General features: G+C 39.9%; 1 protein-coding gene across 5 annotated transcripts in view; it reads left to right on the forward strand.

Annotated features, from left to right (window-relative positions):
* The window catches only part of SLC25A13 (solute carrier family 25 member 13), a 177,108-nt gene that overhangs the window by 100,721 nt on the left and 58,119 nt on the right, over positions 1 to 18,268 (forward strand). For 4 of the 5 annotated variants that reach the window (XM_017676680.3, XM_073238804.1, XM_017676682.3 and 1 more), the window contains 6 exons: positions 4,761 to 4,907; positions 6,665 to 6,803; positions 7,508 to 7,601; positions 7,818 to 7,902; positions 11,166 to 11,253; positions 11,731 to 11,889. In XM_017676680.3, coding sequence (XP_017532169.2) covers positions 4,761 to 4,907; positions 6,665 to 6,803; positions 7,508 to 7,601; positions 7,818 to 7,902; positions 11,166 to 11,253; positions 11,731 to 11,889 — 712 coding nt within the window. The remainder of the gene's footprint in view (positions 1 to 4,760; positions 4,908 to 6,664; positions 6,804 to 7,507; positions 7,602 to 7,817; positions 7,903 to 11,165; positions 11,254 to 11,730; positions 11,890 to 18,268) is intronic. The other variant, XM_017676681.3, reaches the window with a different exon arrangement.

The raw sequence follows: 18,268 nt of genomic DNA on the forward strand, positions 1-18,268 counted from the left end.
TTTTCCTTTGTGGTAGGGTTTCCTGTCCTTATCCAAGGTGAGCATTCTTTGAAATAGATCTTGCTTCTTTTTTACAAACAAGTCATCACCTTTTCTTAAAGTCTCTTTTCCAGTTATGGGTTCAAATCTACCTACTGATCCTCATACTTATGACCTTACCCAAGGAACATACAGTAGCTGAAAATCTCTGTTTTGGAATCAGGTGATGCCTTAGTATAGGTCTCAGCTCTGCCACCATCTATCTGTGGGATTTTGGACTAGCCACTCAGCCTCCCTGAGCTGTCGGTGCCTCTCTGTAAGATGAGGATATTATTACCTCACAGAATGATTGTGAGGCTCAGATGAAGTACTGTCTTTGAAGTTCTTGACATGGCCTCTGGCCTGTGTGGTAAGCATTTAGCTGTTACTGATACTCTCCAGTTTCTCTAAGGCTTCACCTCTGTGTTGCTGTGGCTTGTTCAGAATGACTCCGAAGCACTACTGTTCCTTACTAGGTGATTTTCTTGAAAGATCAACCAACTTATATTGGAAGGGCGCTTTAGAGGGTTTTAAACCATTCACCTTAACAAAAATCAAAGCTACTGTTTATTAAGTGCTTATCGTGCATGACATCTAGTTTTTACTACCCTGTACAGTAGATGTTGCTGGGGCTTAGGTACAGATACACCCCTAAGCTCTCCCATCCATGAGTGTCATGACTGATAAATTTGAGCTCTGCCCAGTCCTGTTCCAAACTTCAGATTTTTGTCATCATAACATATTCTTTCATAACCCCACCTATTAAATAACACAAAATAAACTCCCTGTTGCATGTGCCTCAGACTTGAGTTGAACAGATATTTCCAGTGGCTGGGAGCCTACTACTTTGCAGGGTAGCCCATTACATTGCTGAATAGCTGTACAGGTTAAACACTTTGGTGTTCTGTGCTAAAACCTGATCCCTATATTTTCTGTCCATTTATTTTTGTTTTTAAATACAGAGAGCCAGTGTAGCTTCTTTTTTGTATTATAGTCCTTTAGCTTTTAAATATTTGAATGTAACTACTGCTTTCATATTGTCCTGCCCTCCCAGCTCACTTTGGAAATGCACGTTATCTTTCGTATGGTCTATATCATGCATACCAAATGCTCCTGGTTCTGTTTTTATTATCCCTCTGGGTTCGGGTCTATCAACCAGCAGGGTCTTGGTAGTCCTAAGTACATGTTAGGTTTTTCTTAGATAGCTTTTGAGGTGCCAGTGGAGAGCTTTAATTCTAAGTCACTCTGCTATGAGTAGCTAGCCTGGATGTTTATTTCAAACGCCATTCATTCCTGCATTGAATGCTTACAGAGTACCTGTGTGTCAGCTCCCACGGCCTCCTTATCTGTCGTTCTCCTCAGACTTGAGGTTGTGAGGAAGGGGTAAGCAGTGAGCAAGGCCAGGAGGTCCTTTAGATTTGGGTCTTCTCTACGGTCTCAGCTCTAGTTGGGCGAACAGTCACGGCACTCTGAGTGCATAAAAGATTTTTGACTTAATGAAAGTTTTGGGAATGTTATTGCTTTCTCATGAAAATAGGCAACAGGAAAATCTAGCACATTAAGAGTAATTTAAAAGCAAATTGAATTTTTATCTTCTCATAACTGATGAGAGTCCTGAATGTCAAATATATTTTATAATCAAATTCCTGACAGTAGCATTATCCAGGCTTCCCGTGTAATATAAGAAAATGTTGGGAACATTGTTGATGGGGCGGAAGTACCTGGGTTTGAATTCCAATTTTGCTACTTCCTTTCAGTGGGACCTTATCTTCTTCAACTGCTACAATGAGGTTCATAATAGTACCTACCTCATAGCATTGCTGTGAGCATTAAATGAGTTTATTATTGCAAAGTGCTTTAGAACCATGTCTGGTACATAATATGTGCTCACTAAATGCTTTTATCATGGTTGTGTTGGTTGAGGTAATAGTTCCATTTCTTCACTCAAAAGACGTAAGAGTCTTGACATAAACAGATGTTCTTCAGAAGGTGATCTTCATATTTAATAAGCTACTTCTAAGTTTAGGGATACACTTAACTAAATGTTTCCCGATAATCCTACTACTGAGAGAACTTACTGTATATCTCATTCTTGTTTTTCATGGAATTTGTAATGTCCTTGATCTTTGAGAGCTATTGGAAATGTATTTTCAAGTTGTTCACCATTAGGGTTAAAAGTGCTTTCTTCTTCCATGATCAAGGGATCCCTGCTGGTAGAGATTCAATTGTGAAAGTGTAGGCCCAGAAATACATAGTGACTCCGGCCTCACAAAGGCGTCCTCTGCCCTGCGGTGCAAGCATCTGACCCCACTTTGGTGTCTGTTTCCCAATTTGGCATTCTGGACCCTTTGGACTTTGTGTTCTGAGGAGATGGGGTGACCAGGGAAAGTGGTGCCATTTTTGGTGTAATGGCCTGAGGATCCCAAAGATTCTACTTGATTTTTAAACTGGGGGAATGGTAAATAACTGGACACACCTTCTCTTGTTGCGAGTAACCTTGGCTTATGATAAAGTTAGTGGGTCTGGCAGTTTAAAGGAGACTGTGTTCATTTATGTTCATTTGATTACATACTGTGGCCATTTCTCATCATACGCTGTTTAACAGTTGGGTCCTTCCTCTGTCTTCAGTTGCAGGCAGTTGTACAGAGAACCTCTTTTGTTCACTAGATTATGATTTGTTTAATTGGTTTTACAGAGTAGCCATCGCTGATGATTATGTGCCTGTACTGAGTACCAGCTATATACCTAAAGCATCTGCCTGTATCATAAGTGGGATGAACAGGTTCCCTTTTCCCTGGGAAGGTAGGAGGAAGGACAGGAGTATAAACAACTGATCACAGTGTAAGGTGGAATAAAGCAAATCTTACAATTGAGGGTCAAGCAGGAGGCCACATGATCAGATCAGTTCTTTTCCATTAGGAAGTCTAGTTATATTTACCTAACTGCTGGCATTGGAGCCAAGCCTAGAGAAAGTGGTAGGATATCAGAAGCTAGAAAAAGAGGCATCAGTCTACATTAGGTGAAGGGAAGGGTGTGGACAAAGGCCCAGATGCTAGAAGGTCTGGCAGGGCCGGGCATTGGGGAGGCTAGAAACAAGGCTCCTTGTAGGGTCTTGGGTTCAGTGATTCTTTTGGCCTTTACAAGTTTTCCACATGGATAATATTCTCTATAAACAGTCAGAAATTCTGGTTCTAGATCTGGGAGTCAAGCCTTACAAGAAATCTTTGAGGCCTTGAGAGAGGGGCTTCGAGTAGGAGAGGAGAGTGAGAAGACTGAGGACAGAGGGCTGACAGATGCCTCCCATTTAAGGGGTAGCTGGAAGTGGCACTAAGGAAGTGGTCCAAAAGAGGTTTCCAGCAGAGACAGGCTAGATCAAAACTGGCAGATGTCCTAAGACTGGCAGAAAGTCTCAGAAGAGGCTTTGGAATAGGTGTAAGAATTCTGATTTTTAGTGTTGTACTGTCTTATTACATTTTTTATTTTAGACACTTTCAAACTGCAAAAAATGACCCACTGAAACATGACCCCATTATCCAGCTTCAATTATGAATATTTTATCAACCTTCATCTCCCCACCTCCTTGGGGAGGAGAAAGGAGATAGAGTACTTTAAAGAGTCTCAGAGTTCTGTCATTTTCCCCATACTCTAGTTTGCACTACTTCATAAGCGCAATTCATTTTTATACCCCTACAGGTCATTATATCTCCAAAGTTAAAAAAAATTCTTCAATATTATCTAATAAAACTTCTTTTCATTTAAATAATTTGAAGTCCTTGAGAGCTCCATCATTGCTGCTTTTTAATTCCACAGACATTAGATCTCACTTTGAGGGTCCTTGTGGGAAAGGGGCAGAGTGTAGTGAGGAAGACAATACAGAGCTCTCTGCAGAAGAGATGCTTCTCCTACCTGGCACATCATAGGTTTCAATGGAAAGCTCTGTTTTAATTTGTATATATACCTATCCTCTAGGGATAGCAATGGAAATCTAAGATTAGGCTTCCTATCTTTAAATCATATGAACTAAAATATCTCTCCTGGTTTTGCCACCTCTGACCCACATACCGTCTGATCTCTAATTCTAAAGCAGTGGTCCTTAGTTGGTTCATTCATTGGCCCACTCTGGAGGCACTTTTGATTTTCAGGGTCTTGAGGGGAAGAGACTACTGGTGTCTAGTGGGAAGAGGGAGGGTCGAGATGCGCAGGACAGACCCTACAAGAAAGGCTTACTTGCCCAAAATACCAGTAGTGTCAGAGGAAGACCGTGTTCCAGAGGGGAACCGCCCTTGTCAATCTGTTGTTACATCACATGTTTATGTACCAGGTTATCATTAAGAATTTTTCTCTCTTCTTTGGAAAGAGGTTAATGTCCCTGTAGGTGTTTTTCTTTTGATCACCTTCATCACCTAAGCTGGGTTTGGCCAGATCTTTGAGCCTACCAAACTCTATTCCAGTTTTTATTTTCTTTATCCTTGGACTCTAGCAGAGCACAGGGTTGATTTCTTCTTTGGGGGTAGGAGATTTAAGGTGTGATGTACTTTCTTAAGACATGTTTGCTGGTCTGAGCAAAGTTCTCTCTTTGGAAGGAGATAATAGCTTGGGATGGGTGTGGGGTGCTATTTGACAAGTAGGTGGGGCTTATTAAATCAATATAACCTTTATTTCTTTACCCTGATTTGAAATTGAGCAGTAATTGGTAGTAACTGAGAATCATGCATTAACTATTTCACTTTCTTTATTTGTAGGAAATACAGTTGGAGCACGCGAAGCAAGCCTTTGTGCAAAGGGACAGTGCCAGGACGGGAAAAGTCACAGCTGTTGACTTCCGACACATCATGGTCACCATCCGCCCCCACGTCTTAACACCTTTTGTAGAAGAATGTCTAGTAGCTGTAAGTTGTAACTTGCCCTAGTGAAGCAGTTTATTTTACCTGGCATGAGCTCAGTAGCTAAGGGGTTATAAGAAAATTCTTACAAATTATGTAGAATTTTTCCTGTTAACACATTAATATTTTCTCAATGTGATCATGTATATGTGTTTTGGCTAATTTTAGTGAGTAGGTTAATGTTTTCTGGGTAATATAGACTATCTTAAAGAAATGTATTGACTGGTTTTATGAAAAAAGAAACACAAAATTTATGATCCCATGTAATTTTGCTTCATATTTTGAGGTATGTCAAGTGCTGATCTTTGCTTTTATCTACTCTCCAAAGCAAAAAGATTTTTAAAAATAGTGCACACGGATAGTATTTTTGAGTAGCCAGCAGATCACTTACTGAACGCGTGTTGAGTTACCAGTGGCACACGTGGCAAAGCCCTGCTGTCCAGAGCTCTGGAGCTTCTGTTCTAGAGGGTGTCCAGTCTGTCTCCTTACCTCATGGACCAGAGGGTGTCCCGGAACATTCTGTGGTGGTGCTTCCCAAGCCTTGGTCATGGAGCGTAAGAATCACCAGGGATAATTATTAAAAATACAGATTCTAAGGTCTCCTCCGTGACTTTGATTCACCATCTACTGATGGTGAGGTCCTAGAATTCCAGTATCTACAGCTTCCTACATAATTCTGGCGATCACTTGTTTGAGAATCCTTAACGCAGTGGTGACTCTACTTTTGTTAATCCCAGGGAGAAGATTTCTGGAGTATTTATGCCATCCTCTGGGTTTCCCATACTATAGGCAGGAAAAATTGTCATTTTTCCCTTTTCCTTTTTTTTGCCTGGTGCCTCTTTTCAAACACATGACATTTTGACAAAGCCTTTTCCACCCTGGCACTGCGTTAGTCTAGTTCCTTTTCTTGGTCCTCCCCATTCCCTCTTCATTCTAACCTCTCATGGTAACTATTTTAAATGATTACTAAGTGAAGATTTATGTGGTTGTTTCCTTATAAAGAAGTGCTTTCCTAATAAAAATATTTTGCCTTGTTAGGAAAGGATAGAATTTGAAACCCCAACTGAAGTTTCATTCATAATGGACATGCTGTCTGCTTCCCTTGTCCCTGTGAAGAAATACGGTTTCTTACAAATTCTGATTATCAGAATTCTGACCATGAAAGCATATGACATTTCATAATTTTACTATACTATAGTTGTTTGCTGGAAACCCCATGAAGTAAAGTCTGTACTTAAATGATTATTTATTGCTAATTAGAAGTAATATAACAAATCATGATATTAATGTTAGATTGACCCCTTTTCATAGTTTGTGTTGGTAAAATAGAGTTTTGCATGTGTAAGCACATACATGTTTAGGTATTTGTGTATACATATAATTTTATAATATACTTTTGCATGTCTAAGCCTTAAGGATTGCTCATTAGATGAAATAAAATTATAAAACATTTCCAATTGAAATTTGAACTCTATAAATTACTACTGGCCCTGTTGTTATAATCCTACACATGTATTTATTTAGTGTTCTAGGACTTTTGTGAGGAGAGTACAAGTTCTGGTCATGATTAGTTGCAGTTACTTCTAAAAATCATTTATAGTTTTTTTTTTTAAATGTGAAAGAAAAATACAGCCACTTCTTATACATATATTCTTGATTATACACCAAACTAGCCCTTGACAAATGTACTTCTGAGTTCTCTTCATTCTATCAATACTTTGTTTATTTTTCTTCTCCTCTCTTTTATTTTCAACTTATGTGAGGCTGCTGGAGGTACCACGTCCCATCAAGTTAGTTTCTCCTATTTTAATGGATTTAATTCGCTCTTAAACAACATGGAACTCATTAGAAAGATCTACAGCACTCTGGCTGGCAGCAGGAAAGACGTAGAGGTGACTAAGGGTGAGTGAGACTAAATCGGAGTTCTTGCCTGCAAGTATCTTGGTGTATGAAGGCAACCAAGAGTTTATGTTAGAGATTTTTGTACTACATTGCCACGTATTAACCATATGGTGTGTCCTTCATCCTTTGATCAGACAGAAAAAAGCAAACAATCTTCCGCAAGTGTTTAAATAAACCAAAGACAGTCTTTGAATGAGAGAATGAGAGAACCACATGAAATTTCTTAAAGGTCTTCAAATCTTGCTAGAACCTGAGCTACATTGGCAGTCTCCAAAGTGGCCTTCAGAAGTGTATGAGGAATTCCATAAACTTACACTGGTGACAGTGTAAGCTGATCTACAATCTCTGAGTAAGATATCCACATTTTAATGGGATTTCTTTTTAAAACAGAGAATTCCCTTAAGAATTCCACAGTGTCAATAATATAATCTCTTGGGACCTGTGCCTGTGAAGTTCCATATCTATTTCCTTGTTTTCCCTGACCTGCAGTTTGAGAAATAGCAAGCTTTTAAAATCAATGTTAGAGGCACTCTCATGTACACTATGAAGAACAGCAAAAATTATTACCCTATTTGGATTGACTTGAATTCTACAACTGATAGTAAGGTTTTGTGATGTTCACTCATTCCAATGCCTTGAGTTAATGCTGCATTTAGTGGCTATTCCTTCTTGAATCTTTCCCTTTTAACTCTTTTTCCATACAGAAGAGTTTGTTCTGGCAGCTCAGAAATTCGGTCAGGTTACACCCATGGAAGTTGACATCTTGTTTCAGTTAGCAGATTTATATGAGCCACGGGGGTAAGTTGGCCCTTTTTTTTTTAAATTAGCTTAATAAAAGGAGGTTAGGAGGTGGGGGTAGGAGGAGGGCAGCAAACCAGGAGAAAAAGAAGCCAAATTAAAGAGGACTCTGAAATACAAGAAACAAAAAGGGGAACATTTTAAAATTACATAGTGTAAATCTCAATAAATTTTTATCTGGTTGCTGCTTGTGTTTGTTTTTTCTTTTCCTCCCAGACGTATGACCTTAGCAGACATTGAACGAATAGCTCCTCTGGAAGAGAGCATTCTGCCCTTCAACTTGGCTGAGGCCCAGAGACAGGTGGGCAAAAAGGGCAAATGTGCTTCCCCATGTAAGGCACCCCAGACTTGTCCCCCTTGCAAAGTGTCTTTTTGGCACTGGCATCTGACCTACCATCTTTCCATTTTGTACCAGAAATCCAGACAATTTCAAAAGGCTGTAAAGAGAAATTATTTAGAGATATTCTGATTAGCATATATATAGTTGGCAATTGCTTGTTTCTTCCAAAGATGGGGTGATTTCCTAACTGCACTGGAAGCATAACTCTCCCCACATAGGCATATATTTTCTTCTTACGAATTCTTGCGTTGAGAGATGTGGGTCAGGGGTCCTGTTCTGGTGTTGCTGTCCCAAAGAAGCAGCGCATCGCTAAATGAAAGCCATCCTTGCTCCGAAGAGAGGTCCTTTGTCAGTGCATTGTCTAACTGCCATGCCTTCCGTTTTTCTGAATATCAAAATGAGATAATTTTGTTTAGTCTGGAGTAATAGTTTGAAGGCTTTTAGACCTATTTTCTCTGTGAACGGATTCATAAGTTATGTGGAAACAATTTGAGGAATGCTAAATTTTATTTTATGGTTAACAGAAACCAATCTCTTGAAGTTGTGGGAGTCAGAAACTTAAGACGTGGGACCTCCCTGTTTAACCCTTGCTCGGCTTTCTGTAGATCAGAATTAGAGAATAAAGCCTTCATGGCATGTGTTGTGCTTACATCCACTCACAGACAGGCAACATTGTAGAAAAATACATCTTGTAAGACAAAGCCATCTCTGAGTCCTAGGAGACTTAACAATTTTTGGCTTGAAACTCTGGGTCTGTGCAGAGACGCCAGTTTGACCACAATGGGTTGATGTGGGCTACATTTTTAGGACTGGCAGGCCCCGCGCCAGGACCCCCTCCCTGCAGCTCTTTCCCACCCAAATGCAGTGGCAAGTCTGTGTGCGGCATGTAACTCAAAGTTGTGGGTGTGTGCTCAGTAAATCCTAACTAGGCACCTCTGGGAGGCCAGCTGGGCGTTGTTAAAAGGGGAAGCCGGTTTCCCCAAGTCTGGGGAGAGAACTGTGTAATCACATGCAGAGGTGGAAGCAACATTGCTCTCCCCTCCCTTTGATTTGTAAACCCCACTTACCACCAGACTGTTACCTCTTCGTCTCTATGCGACTCGCTGTTGTCGAAATTTGGGATTAAGAAAAAGTGAAAAGCAGAGAAGTTGTTTTAGGTTCTTCCTGTTCTCCAGCTGGCAGTGGTATCCCACAGTTTTTCTCTGTGCCCTCTGCCGCTTGGGGTTGTTTACAGTGGGTGCCTGTTGATACTGGCCGTGAGCGGGTTAGACAACATTGATGAGATTTACAGCAGGAAACAACTGGCTGCTGCTTAGAGGTTCAGAGGAATTCAGAACGGCCTTGCCTGGAATATTCTTTACTTTGTACACCCCAGTGGGCCTGACAACATTGACAGACTCAAGCAATGGAGGTCATCCACCTGGTAGACTCAGTGGTGACATTTATCCTCTACTGGAGTACAGTAGGGACCTTTCTTATCTCTTTTACAAGCATGCTGCATTCTGTCTTCAGAAAGATTAACAGTCTGGGGTTTTGTGTATTTTGTTTTCTAGGTGAAGAATTAGTGGTAGTGGTAGATCTCCTCCCACCTCCATTATTTTCAAAGTATTTTCACTTGTTATTTTAATGCCAGCACCTTCCTAAGTGTAGCATATTTAGACCCATGTAAATAAAACAGTGTCTTTTCATATGGATGCATCTGTCAAAATGAAGTCACTATTGATTTCCACCTATACAGGGATGCAGTTGGAAACACCTGTGGAATATGCAGAAGAAATGTTTCACATTCTTACAGATGCATATTTCTATGTAAAGCTATTTTCAGTTAAATGACTTTGAAGGAGATTCCAAATAATCTCATTGTATTGAAATTGTGGTACATTGACAGCAACTAAAATTCAGTGGGTTGATAGCTGGAATTGGTAATTATCCTCATTGTTAACTGATTTTAATTATGGCATTTGAAGAAACAAATCTTATTGAATGTATTTATTCATTCAACAGGTATTTATTAAGCACTAATTATATGCCACCTTCCTATGACAACTCTGTGTGACATACAACTACTATTTTATTTATATAGAGAAAGAAATGCAATACTCTGAAATGTTTTGGCATCAGAAACACTGTAAGGATAACAGGTCAAAGGAACAACAGTAAACAGCAACTGGCCTCTAAAGTATAAATTTAGAAAAGACAGAAAAAAAAAGAAAAAGTAAAAATCACTTGTAATACAGCCACCTAGCTGTAGCATTGTGAACGTTTTGAGTATTTGTGGGGATGAGATAGCCAAAAAATTAGTATTATTGTTATAAGCATATACATAGCCACAAATTATTTTTATAAAATATAACATAGTGCACACAGTCTTTAATAGTTTTTAAAAGATTATCATGAAGTATTTCAAACATTTTTTAAAAAGGTGAAGATAATCATGTCATGAATACCTGTCTACCCACCATATTCACTTTAACCTGTTTTCACATTATAATACCTTATGAACATTTTTAGTAACATCAAATATTCTTTTACAGTATCATTTTTAAGGACATGATTCTGTTTTAAGGCTATGGCATTATTTTTAACTAGTCCTCCTTATATTGAGCATTTAGGTTGTTCTCAGGAGTTTCTACTCTTAAAACTACTGCTTTTTAACATTCTTGTAGCTTGATCCCTGTTTACCTACATGGTTATTTTTCTTGCCTAACTTTTTATAAGTAGAATTACAGGGTCATAGGTTGTATACATTTTAAGAGTTTGGGTGTATAAACCAAGTTTCCTTTCATTTTATACTTTCTTAAATGGTAGGTTTGAGAAGCCCTCTTTTTATCAGCTCTTGCTAGGCTGTATATTGCTATGAAAAACCACAGCAACAACAACAAAAAATTCCAAACTTACCAATTGAATTGATGAAGAATGATGTTACATGAGTGCTTTTAAATTTGTTCTCTTTGGTCACTATTGAGAGTTGTAATCTTTGAAAATCGGTTCGTAACCTTTTTGGAGGGTACGTAATGGCTTTCTTTATGTTCAAATTTGATTTTAAATATTAGCAGTAATAATAACTTTTCATTGATAAGGACTTACAGAACCTAATCCCACCTTCCTCTGTGACATTTTAGTTGTAGTGTGAATTTACAACTCAGTTTAAAAAAAAACTAACACATGCTTGTTTTTGTTCTCTTCTTCTGTCTTCCCACTTTTCAATCCCTGTGCACACAAAGAAGAAGGCCTCCATCAACTCATCGCGATCAATTCTCCTACAAGTTGCAGAGTCAGCCTATAGGTTTGGTCTGGGTTCTATTGCTGGAGGTTAGTCATTGATGGGTGCAAATTTTTCATTTTCCTTTTTTTTCTCTGATTTTCCAACTTGAAATATTGAAGGACAAAAGTCTTCTCTTGTCTATCCCCAAGCTGTTTATCAGTCTGTACCTATGAAGTGTGGTAAGAGCAAAGGGAATCGTTTCCCCATACCTGCATGTGATCACAGACTTAGAAGTAGCTTTTCTCTCTTACGTGCAAATAGGTACTCCAAAGACAGGTTGATAATGAGGTTAGGCTGTGGTGATGTGCTTCTTTATTTTGAAATATCTGTGACATCCTTTTATTGGGAGACACTTGAATGAAAATTCATAGTTGTTGATTAAAGGTATAGAAAGTTAAAGCAGTTTTAAAAATCCATATGTGCTTAATGTGTTTCCTTGACTTTATCAGTCTTCTCTTTGACTTTAACCATTTCCTCTAACTGACCTTAATCCCATCTGAAATACTGGTATTATTTGATTTTAGCTGTTGGAGCCACTGCCGTGTATCCTATTGATCTTGTAAAAACTCGAATGCAGAACCAACGATCAACTGGCTCTTTTGTGGGAGAACTTATGTATAAAAATAGCTTTGACTGTTTTAAGAAAGTGCTGCGCTATGAAGGCTTCTTTGGACTATATAGAGGTTAGTGCCATGTGCTAAATTCATGTAAGGTGAAATGATATTCAAGGACTTGATTTTCCATCTGAATGCCTGAAATATATTAGAGAGACTGTGTTAAAATGGAAATACAGCAGATTCTCAATTATCCATGCTAGTGGGAGTAGGCTGGAGGCATCCAGGGCGTGGCTAATCAGAACAGCCCATAATCTGAAAGCCATTTATATTGCTCTGCAATATATTTTGTTTCTCAAAATAATTACTTTTATAAACATCTTCAGTAAATTTTTAAAAAGCTTATATTGTTTGTGTTCTTGAAATAACTCCACTCAGCAGCTAATAGGGAAAGGCATCCTGGAAATAGGACAGAGCCTAGTTTGGATGGACGATTCTCCTTGAATGTGCCACAAAAAAAGTTTCTCAAGTGGGTAAACAAGGCTTTTGATGGAGCTCTCCTTTACTGTCTCTTTCTGAGTTAAGGTTGTCCCTTCCCTTCTTCTGACTCTACACAGTGGAGTTGTTCACACAGCATTCTAGTCTGGTTGTCCTTCTGTATCCAGCTGTTCCTTTAATCATCTCGGGTTCATTAAAACAATGAGAACAGTAGCAAAAACTATGTCCTCACTAATAGCAAGGATCCCACAGAGCCTGACTGCTTTTCAACTGGCAGTGGCCTAAAGGGGCATGATTTTACTTCCCAACCTCACTGTTTGATTGCCTTCTACAAAGAGAAAAGAAGTGAGTGTACTTGCATCAGCGACAGTATCGCAAGGCAGTTGAAGCTGAGCCACTTTGCCATTTGGCACCTGCAGAGCTGGCAGGGTCTCCCCTCCCTTTCCCTACCAGTACTTGCTCTAGAGAAGAAAATAGTATTTAGTCATCTGCAGAGATAGACCTTGGAACTGGCAGCCATGTAAACCTGTGCCGCTAGGCCTCTTCTGCCATCTGCTGACTCTGGTCTTCATCTTAAGCACCCAAGTTAAAAAAAAAAAAACAACAAAGACCCCTCTTGAAGTCTCTCACCTTGGAAACTAGGAGGTTTCAAACTCCAGAGAAGTTCCATTTTGCAGGTTCTATTGTGTAGGTAGATAACCCCCATCAAAGGCCTTTTGATCTTTCTCTGCCCTCTTTCCCTCACCTCCTGCCTCTTCTTAAATTGGGAAGGTCTTTGACCCCAGGTGATTGATGATGACCCTTACCGGGTCACTGCTTTCCATTTGAAGTACTTTTCCCTCCTGGTGACAACAAACCTCACAAATGAAATGTCTCCCAACTAGTACAAGGTTAATGTCACAGTTCCTGCTTTGCAGTGATTCAGGCAAAGGCAGGCACTTACCTGTTCACATGGGTTGTTTTCTGTGGGGAAAGCTTTGAGCCTCAAGTCAGAAAGACATTTGAACTTTGCTTCACAAACTACTTTCATGGGCTTCCTTTGGTGTTGGATTCAGTGCCAGGAGTGCCTTTAGAATTGGGCGAAATAATTTTTGTCCTGCTGAATGTCTTGAATGTCCTTGCATTGACCTGGTTTGTTTTCATTTTTATCCCTTCTCTTTCCTTTTTGACAAACCTGGCAGGTCTCAAGGCTTGGTTGCATCTGATTTCCTTCCTTGACCTGTCCTTTTGCCCCCACGGACAGAGCCACTGAGGGCGGACCTGAGTACCCGATACGGAGCTGGTACAGGCCATCCCCCAACCCTCGGGCTGGTGCAGTTACTGCATCTGTGGGGTGGGAAGGACTGGTTTTCACTCTTCAGGGAAGGGGGGAAGCCAGCCTGTTAGGGATGGAGGCTCACTTTGAACACCAAAAGGCATCTCCTCCCCGTTGCCCTGCTTTAGGAACAGCCGTCTATCTAGCTGTTGTGGCTGCCTGAACCCTGAGGGGTTATAAGTAGATATGTACAGAAGATTGGTTCTGGGAGTCACCTTCGTTCATTTCTCTTGGATTTATCTTTTTTAGTCAATGATTTTAAAATGAAATATTTAGTGTAACAGTTTGTTTAGTTCCATTTACTAATTTGGATCTTGGAAGCAAGGAAATGATTGTCATTTCAGGTTCAAAAATAAGATTTACAGTCTGACTTCATAAATGCTTATTCCTATTCTTGATTAGTTGGGGACCAAGTCCCTCTAGTGCCTTGCACAAAATCATTAATTAATAGTTGTATATAACTGCATATTTGTAAATGCTTATCATTGGGCATGAGAGAGCAGATGAAAATGGAAACCATCATTACTAGCAAAAATTATGATAGAAACAAAGAAGACATGAAGTATTTCTGAGAATCAGTATTCTAACTTTTCTGTACAAAGATATAAACATCCTATGTGTGATTCTTTCACTATAAATTTCTCATTAAATGTATTATTCTAGGGAAAACTGTTAAATTTCAATTCTGAGAATTTAGAATCACTGCTGTTAACACTTCATCTAGCAATATTTAAGAAGGTGTCAGAATACATATCTAATTTATAAACATGTTTTGAAATATTGAGCATATTTTTTCCTATTACGGAATTTTGCTTAACATGTAATTTTTCTGCATGATGATATATATAATTGCTAATATTTCCTGAATAGTATAATTTGGGAATGTTGCATAAGTAAGGTTTCTCCTCTATTTTAAAATTATTTTTATGTATATTTCGGAAAAAAGTTGGCAACTGGCCCCAAAAGAAGGTGCTTGCAGCATGTATCCTTACTAGAAAATTAATAAGCATCTCTTTTCCTCTCTTTTTTTTCTTCTTATAACAGGTTATACAGATCTCTAAAAGGAAGTTGTTTTTGTATTTAGAAGTAGTCCTCATGGAACTACTAGAGGAAGGCTATTTTTAAAGAATTCTTTCAACATTCCCTCATAAGTTGTTTTTCTCTTTCCTTTCTCTGGCCATTGCCAGCCTCTACACACAGTCCAGGAAGTTAGCAGGTCATAATCAGGGAGCACCTTTGAGGCACTGCCCCATACCCAAAGGAGGCTAACGCAGTGTGGGGATTGCTAACGATCTTCTGTAGGCCTCGAGGTCTGTCCCTCAGGAGAGCCACCAGTCATTTTAGCTTTGTGGCGTGGTTCGGTCTCACTCTCCATGTCTCTCCAGTTACCTGTTTCTTTGTTTCTGGGAGTCTCATATTTTTGAGGGTAAGTTTTAGTTGTCAGAAAAGATTCCCTTAGATATCCTGAGACTGACTCTGCAAACCTTCTCTATGATACATACTATTTATTTTTACAAGTAAATGATGGATTTTCCTTGGCTTTTCTGTAATTTAAAAAAAAATCAGACCCCAGGCTAAGTCTGTCTATATTAATAGAAATAACACCCTAGATAATGCAGATCTCCCTGAAGTCACTTGTAAAAGACTTCCTTAATTTCCTTCCCAGTCTGCAGATTGATTTAATGCACTCAGGTGTTTAAAATCCTTAATGAATTACCTGACAGCTCATTTAGTTTGGATGAACCGTGTGGCCAGATGAGTCAGTTATTGGCCTGCTGTAGACTTGGCATATTAAGAAACAATTGATTGGGTAACCATCCACAATTAAATGCTCTTAATGTTCCAGGAATAACTAATATCTGCCTTAAAACTTTGCTACACTCTCCTCCCTCAGATGCTTCAAATAGAGAGATGAGCAGCCTTAGAAACAGGAAAATGTTTTGGGGAAGACCTTTGGGAGAAAGATGGATTCAAGAGAAATCAGGATCCATGAGAAACACTTCTTGAAGGAAGGATTTTTCTTTTGTTTCTGTTGGTGGGAGAAGCCATAAAGAAAATCTACCAGAAAGAAAAAAAAATCAGTTTATGAATTAGACTTAATTTGGAGCACTACTTAATTTTTGAGGTAATTGACCACAATTTTTTTTTTTTCAATCAGCCCCTTTGATCCAGGCTTGCAAAGTTGCAGTGTATCTATTTCAAGTTGTATGTGTGGTACACACTCATCTTCCATCCTGGAATGTTCTCAAGGTGACATCTAGAGGATATTGTGATGATATATCTCAGGAAGTTATTGGCACATCTACATTCTGGAAGAAAACTTTGTCAGACAGCTAGTTTAAGCTAGTTCACCTCCTGTGGTTAATGGTTCTGTAGAAGGGAGTATCCAAACAGTGTGCATCCACTTTTGGAAGATTCCTTCTTGCATAAGTCTTGTGGATAAACACAGATTTTAAAACTCTGTCACCACCATGAAATGAGTGGAGTTTTTACAGCTCTGTTTTGCATAACTTAAACACATCCATCTTGCAATAAACCGCAGTGAATCTGTGAACTGTACTAAGTCATGGGTTTTCATCCATGTCCACCAAAATGGTTTGGGTTGAGTGTTATTTTCCTGGTCAATTTCTGCATATTTTCATTTAAGGTATTAAGTTGTGAAAAGATCAGAAGGCAGGTATTTGGTTATAAGAAACCAAATCAAAATGAACACGTGACTTGGCATTTTATGAGCTGGGTAATCAGATCTCCAGAAATTCACAGTGAGCCAACTGTATTATGCCTGGGCATTAAAACAGGAGACTAAGTAACACAAATATGAACTGAGGTGGGTGGAAGTGTTGCCAGAGGCTTGAAAGATTCCTATGACAGTGGTGATGAGCTTATTAAACTGGGATGGGTGATGAAAGATGGGACTAGAGTAGCCTGGATAAGAGAAGATTAATGAATGAATTAGGTCAAGAAGAATAATTTATAATCAGCCACTGCTCTTGCTGAGAGTGAAACAAGGAAAATAGATTTAACATAAGCAGCAAGGAAATAGATTAAATAGAAGAAAAGATAACCAGGAAAGTTGCCATACACTAGAGTGAAGAACTGAAGGTTTTCTTCTTCCTAATGACCTACACTTCTAGAAAGCCAGCCCCCAAATAGAGGAGGAGTCAAAGGAACTAAATTTTTTCTAGACTACAGTGAGTATCACTGGGTTTACACTTGAATTAATTTCCCAAGGGCACCCTGAGGCATAGCTAAAATAATAGATGCTTCTTGGAATTTTAAGTAAGTGTTCAACTCTGATAACCGATCATTTAAATCGTAATATCTGCCATTGTGTTCCGCACCCCATGCCATTTCCCCAGCTCCACTGTCCTGCCACCTTGGGGTTGGTGCCCAGAGAGATTGCAGAACTGGACTGTGCTGAGGCCCTGGAAGTGGGCAGGGCAGCAGGGAGCGGGGTACTCCCTCATGCCCCGGGGCAATATGAAGTCAGCAGCAGACAGACAAGTGGGAGGAGGTGGTGGGGTTGGGGGGAGGAAAGATGACTTGAACAAGTGAAGAGAGAAGGCCATGGAAACAGGAGCAGGAATAAAAGCTGTGGGGCAGGGTGCGCAAAGTGCTGATAGCTCCCGAAAGAAGGTTAATCTGCTGTTGAAAGCAAAGCAGGCTCTCTGGGAAGACAGGGAAAAGTGTGGTGGCCTCAGTGGTCAGGTCAGGAGGGTAAGAATTTAACATCTGAAGGATTGCCCCTGGGTTGAAACTAGATAACACAAAAAAGTGTTTCATGTGGCTTTAGCTATGGGAATAGGGGTATATTATGCATTAATTTCACCTCCAAACTCTACTGTTTGTGTCTGCCCTGAATGCCTTTATATGCTCTATACTGCCTTTGTTAGGAGTGTACTGGCCACTCGTGAACTTGTTTTGTTTGACCTGAGGCAGGAATGGAGTTTGTTTCTTGTTGTGGCCCCTCAATATCTGTGCTCCTGCTTGTCTTGTCCAGAGCGATCTTTTGGGACCACGGCTATGCTCTGGGCACAGTGACCTGTGGACCATCAGCCTGGTCCCTGGCCCGCTGCGTTCCTGGGGTGTGCCCTGACTCTCCCTGGGTCACCAGTCAGAACCTGCAGCTTGGCTGTGCCATCCAGTGCGTTCAGTGCATCAGAGAGCCTACTGCTCAGGACCTGGAGCGAGAGAGAGGAGAGGCCTGATGGGGGTGCCCACCACAGAGCCAGCCTTCTATTGTTGTGTGAAAGGGCCCATGTGCTAGCCCAGTGAGAGCCGGGGCCCAGGTAACAGTCTGGGACAGAAGAAAAAATGCCTTTTTAGAACAGAGGAGGAAGTTGGAGCAGTTAGTCCACTGGCTTGATCAGGGAACAGCTGAGCATCAGAGGGCTAGAGCCCCGGTTTTAGTAGCAGTGGACCTGAATTCAACTCTTAAGTGCCACTGCTTAGTCTGTGAATAGTCAGCAACATGGGACAAGCCTCTAGATTCCAGCTTCCCTGAAGGAAGATAGGACAGTGATAATGATGGTGTTGTTGATGAAGATAAAGATAAACAAACACAGAAAACTACTTCTGTAGTGCTTACTGCATGCTTGGCACTGTTCTGAGGGCTTTATGTATATTAACTCATTTCACCTTAAAAAAAAAAAACTACCTCATGAAGACGGTGCTGGGCTCATCCCCATTTAACAG

This window comes from Manis javanica, chromosome 6 (assembly GCF_040802235.1).
Source record: "Manis javanica isolate MJ-LG chromosome 6, MJ_LKY, whole genome shotgun sequence".
NCBI lineage: Eukaryota > Metazoa > Chordata > Mammalia > Pholidota > Manidae > Manis > Manis javanica.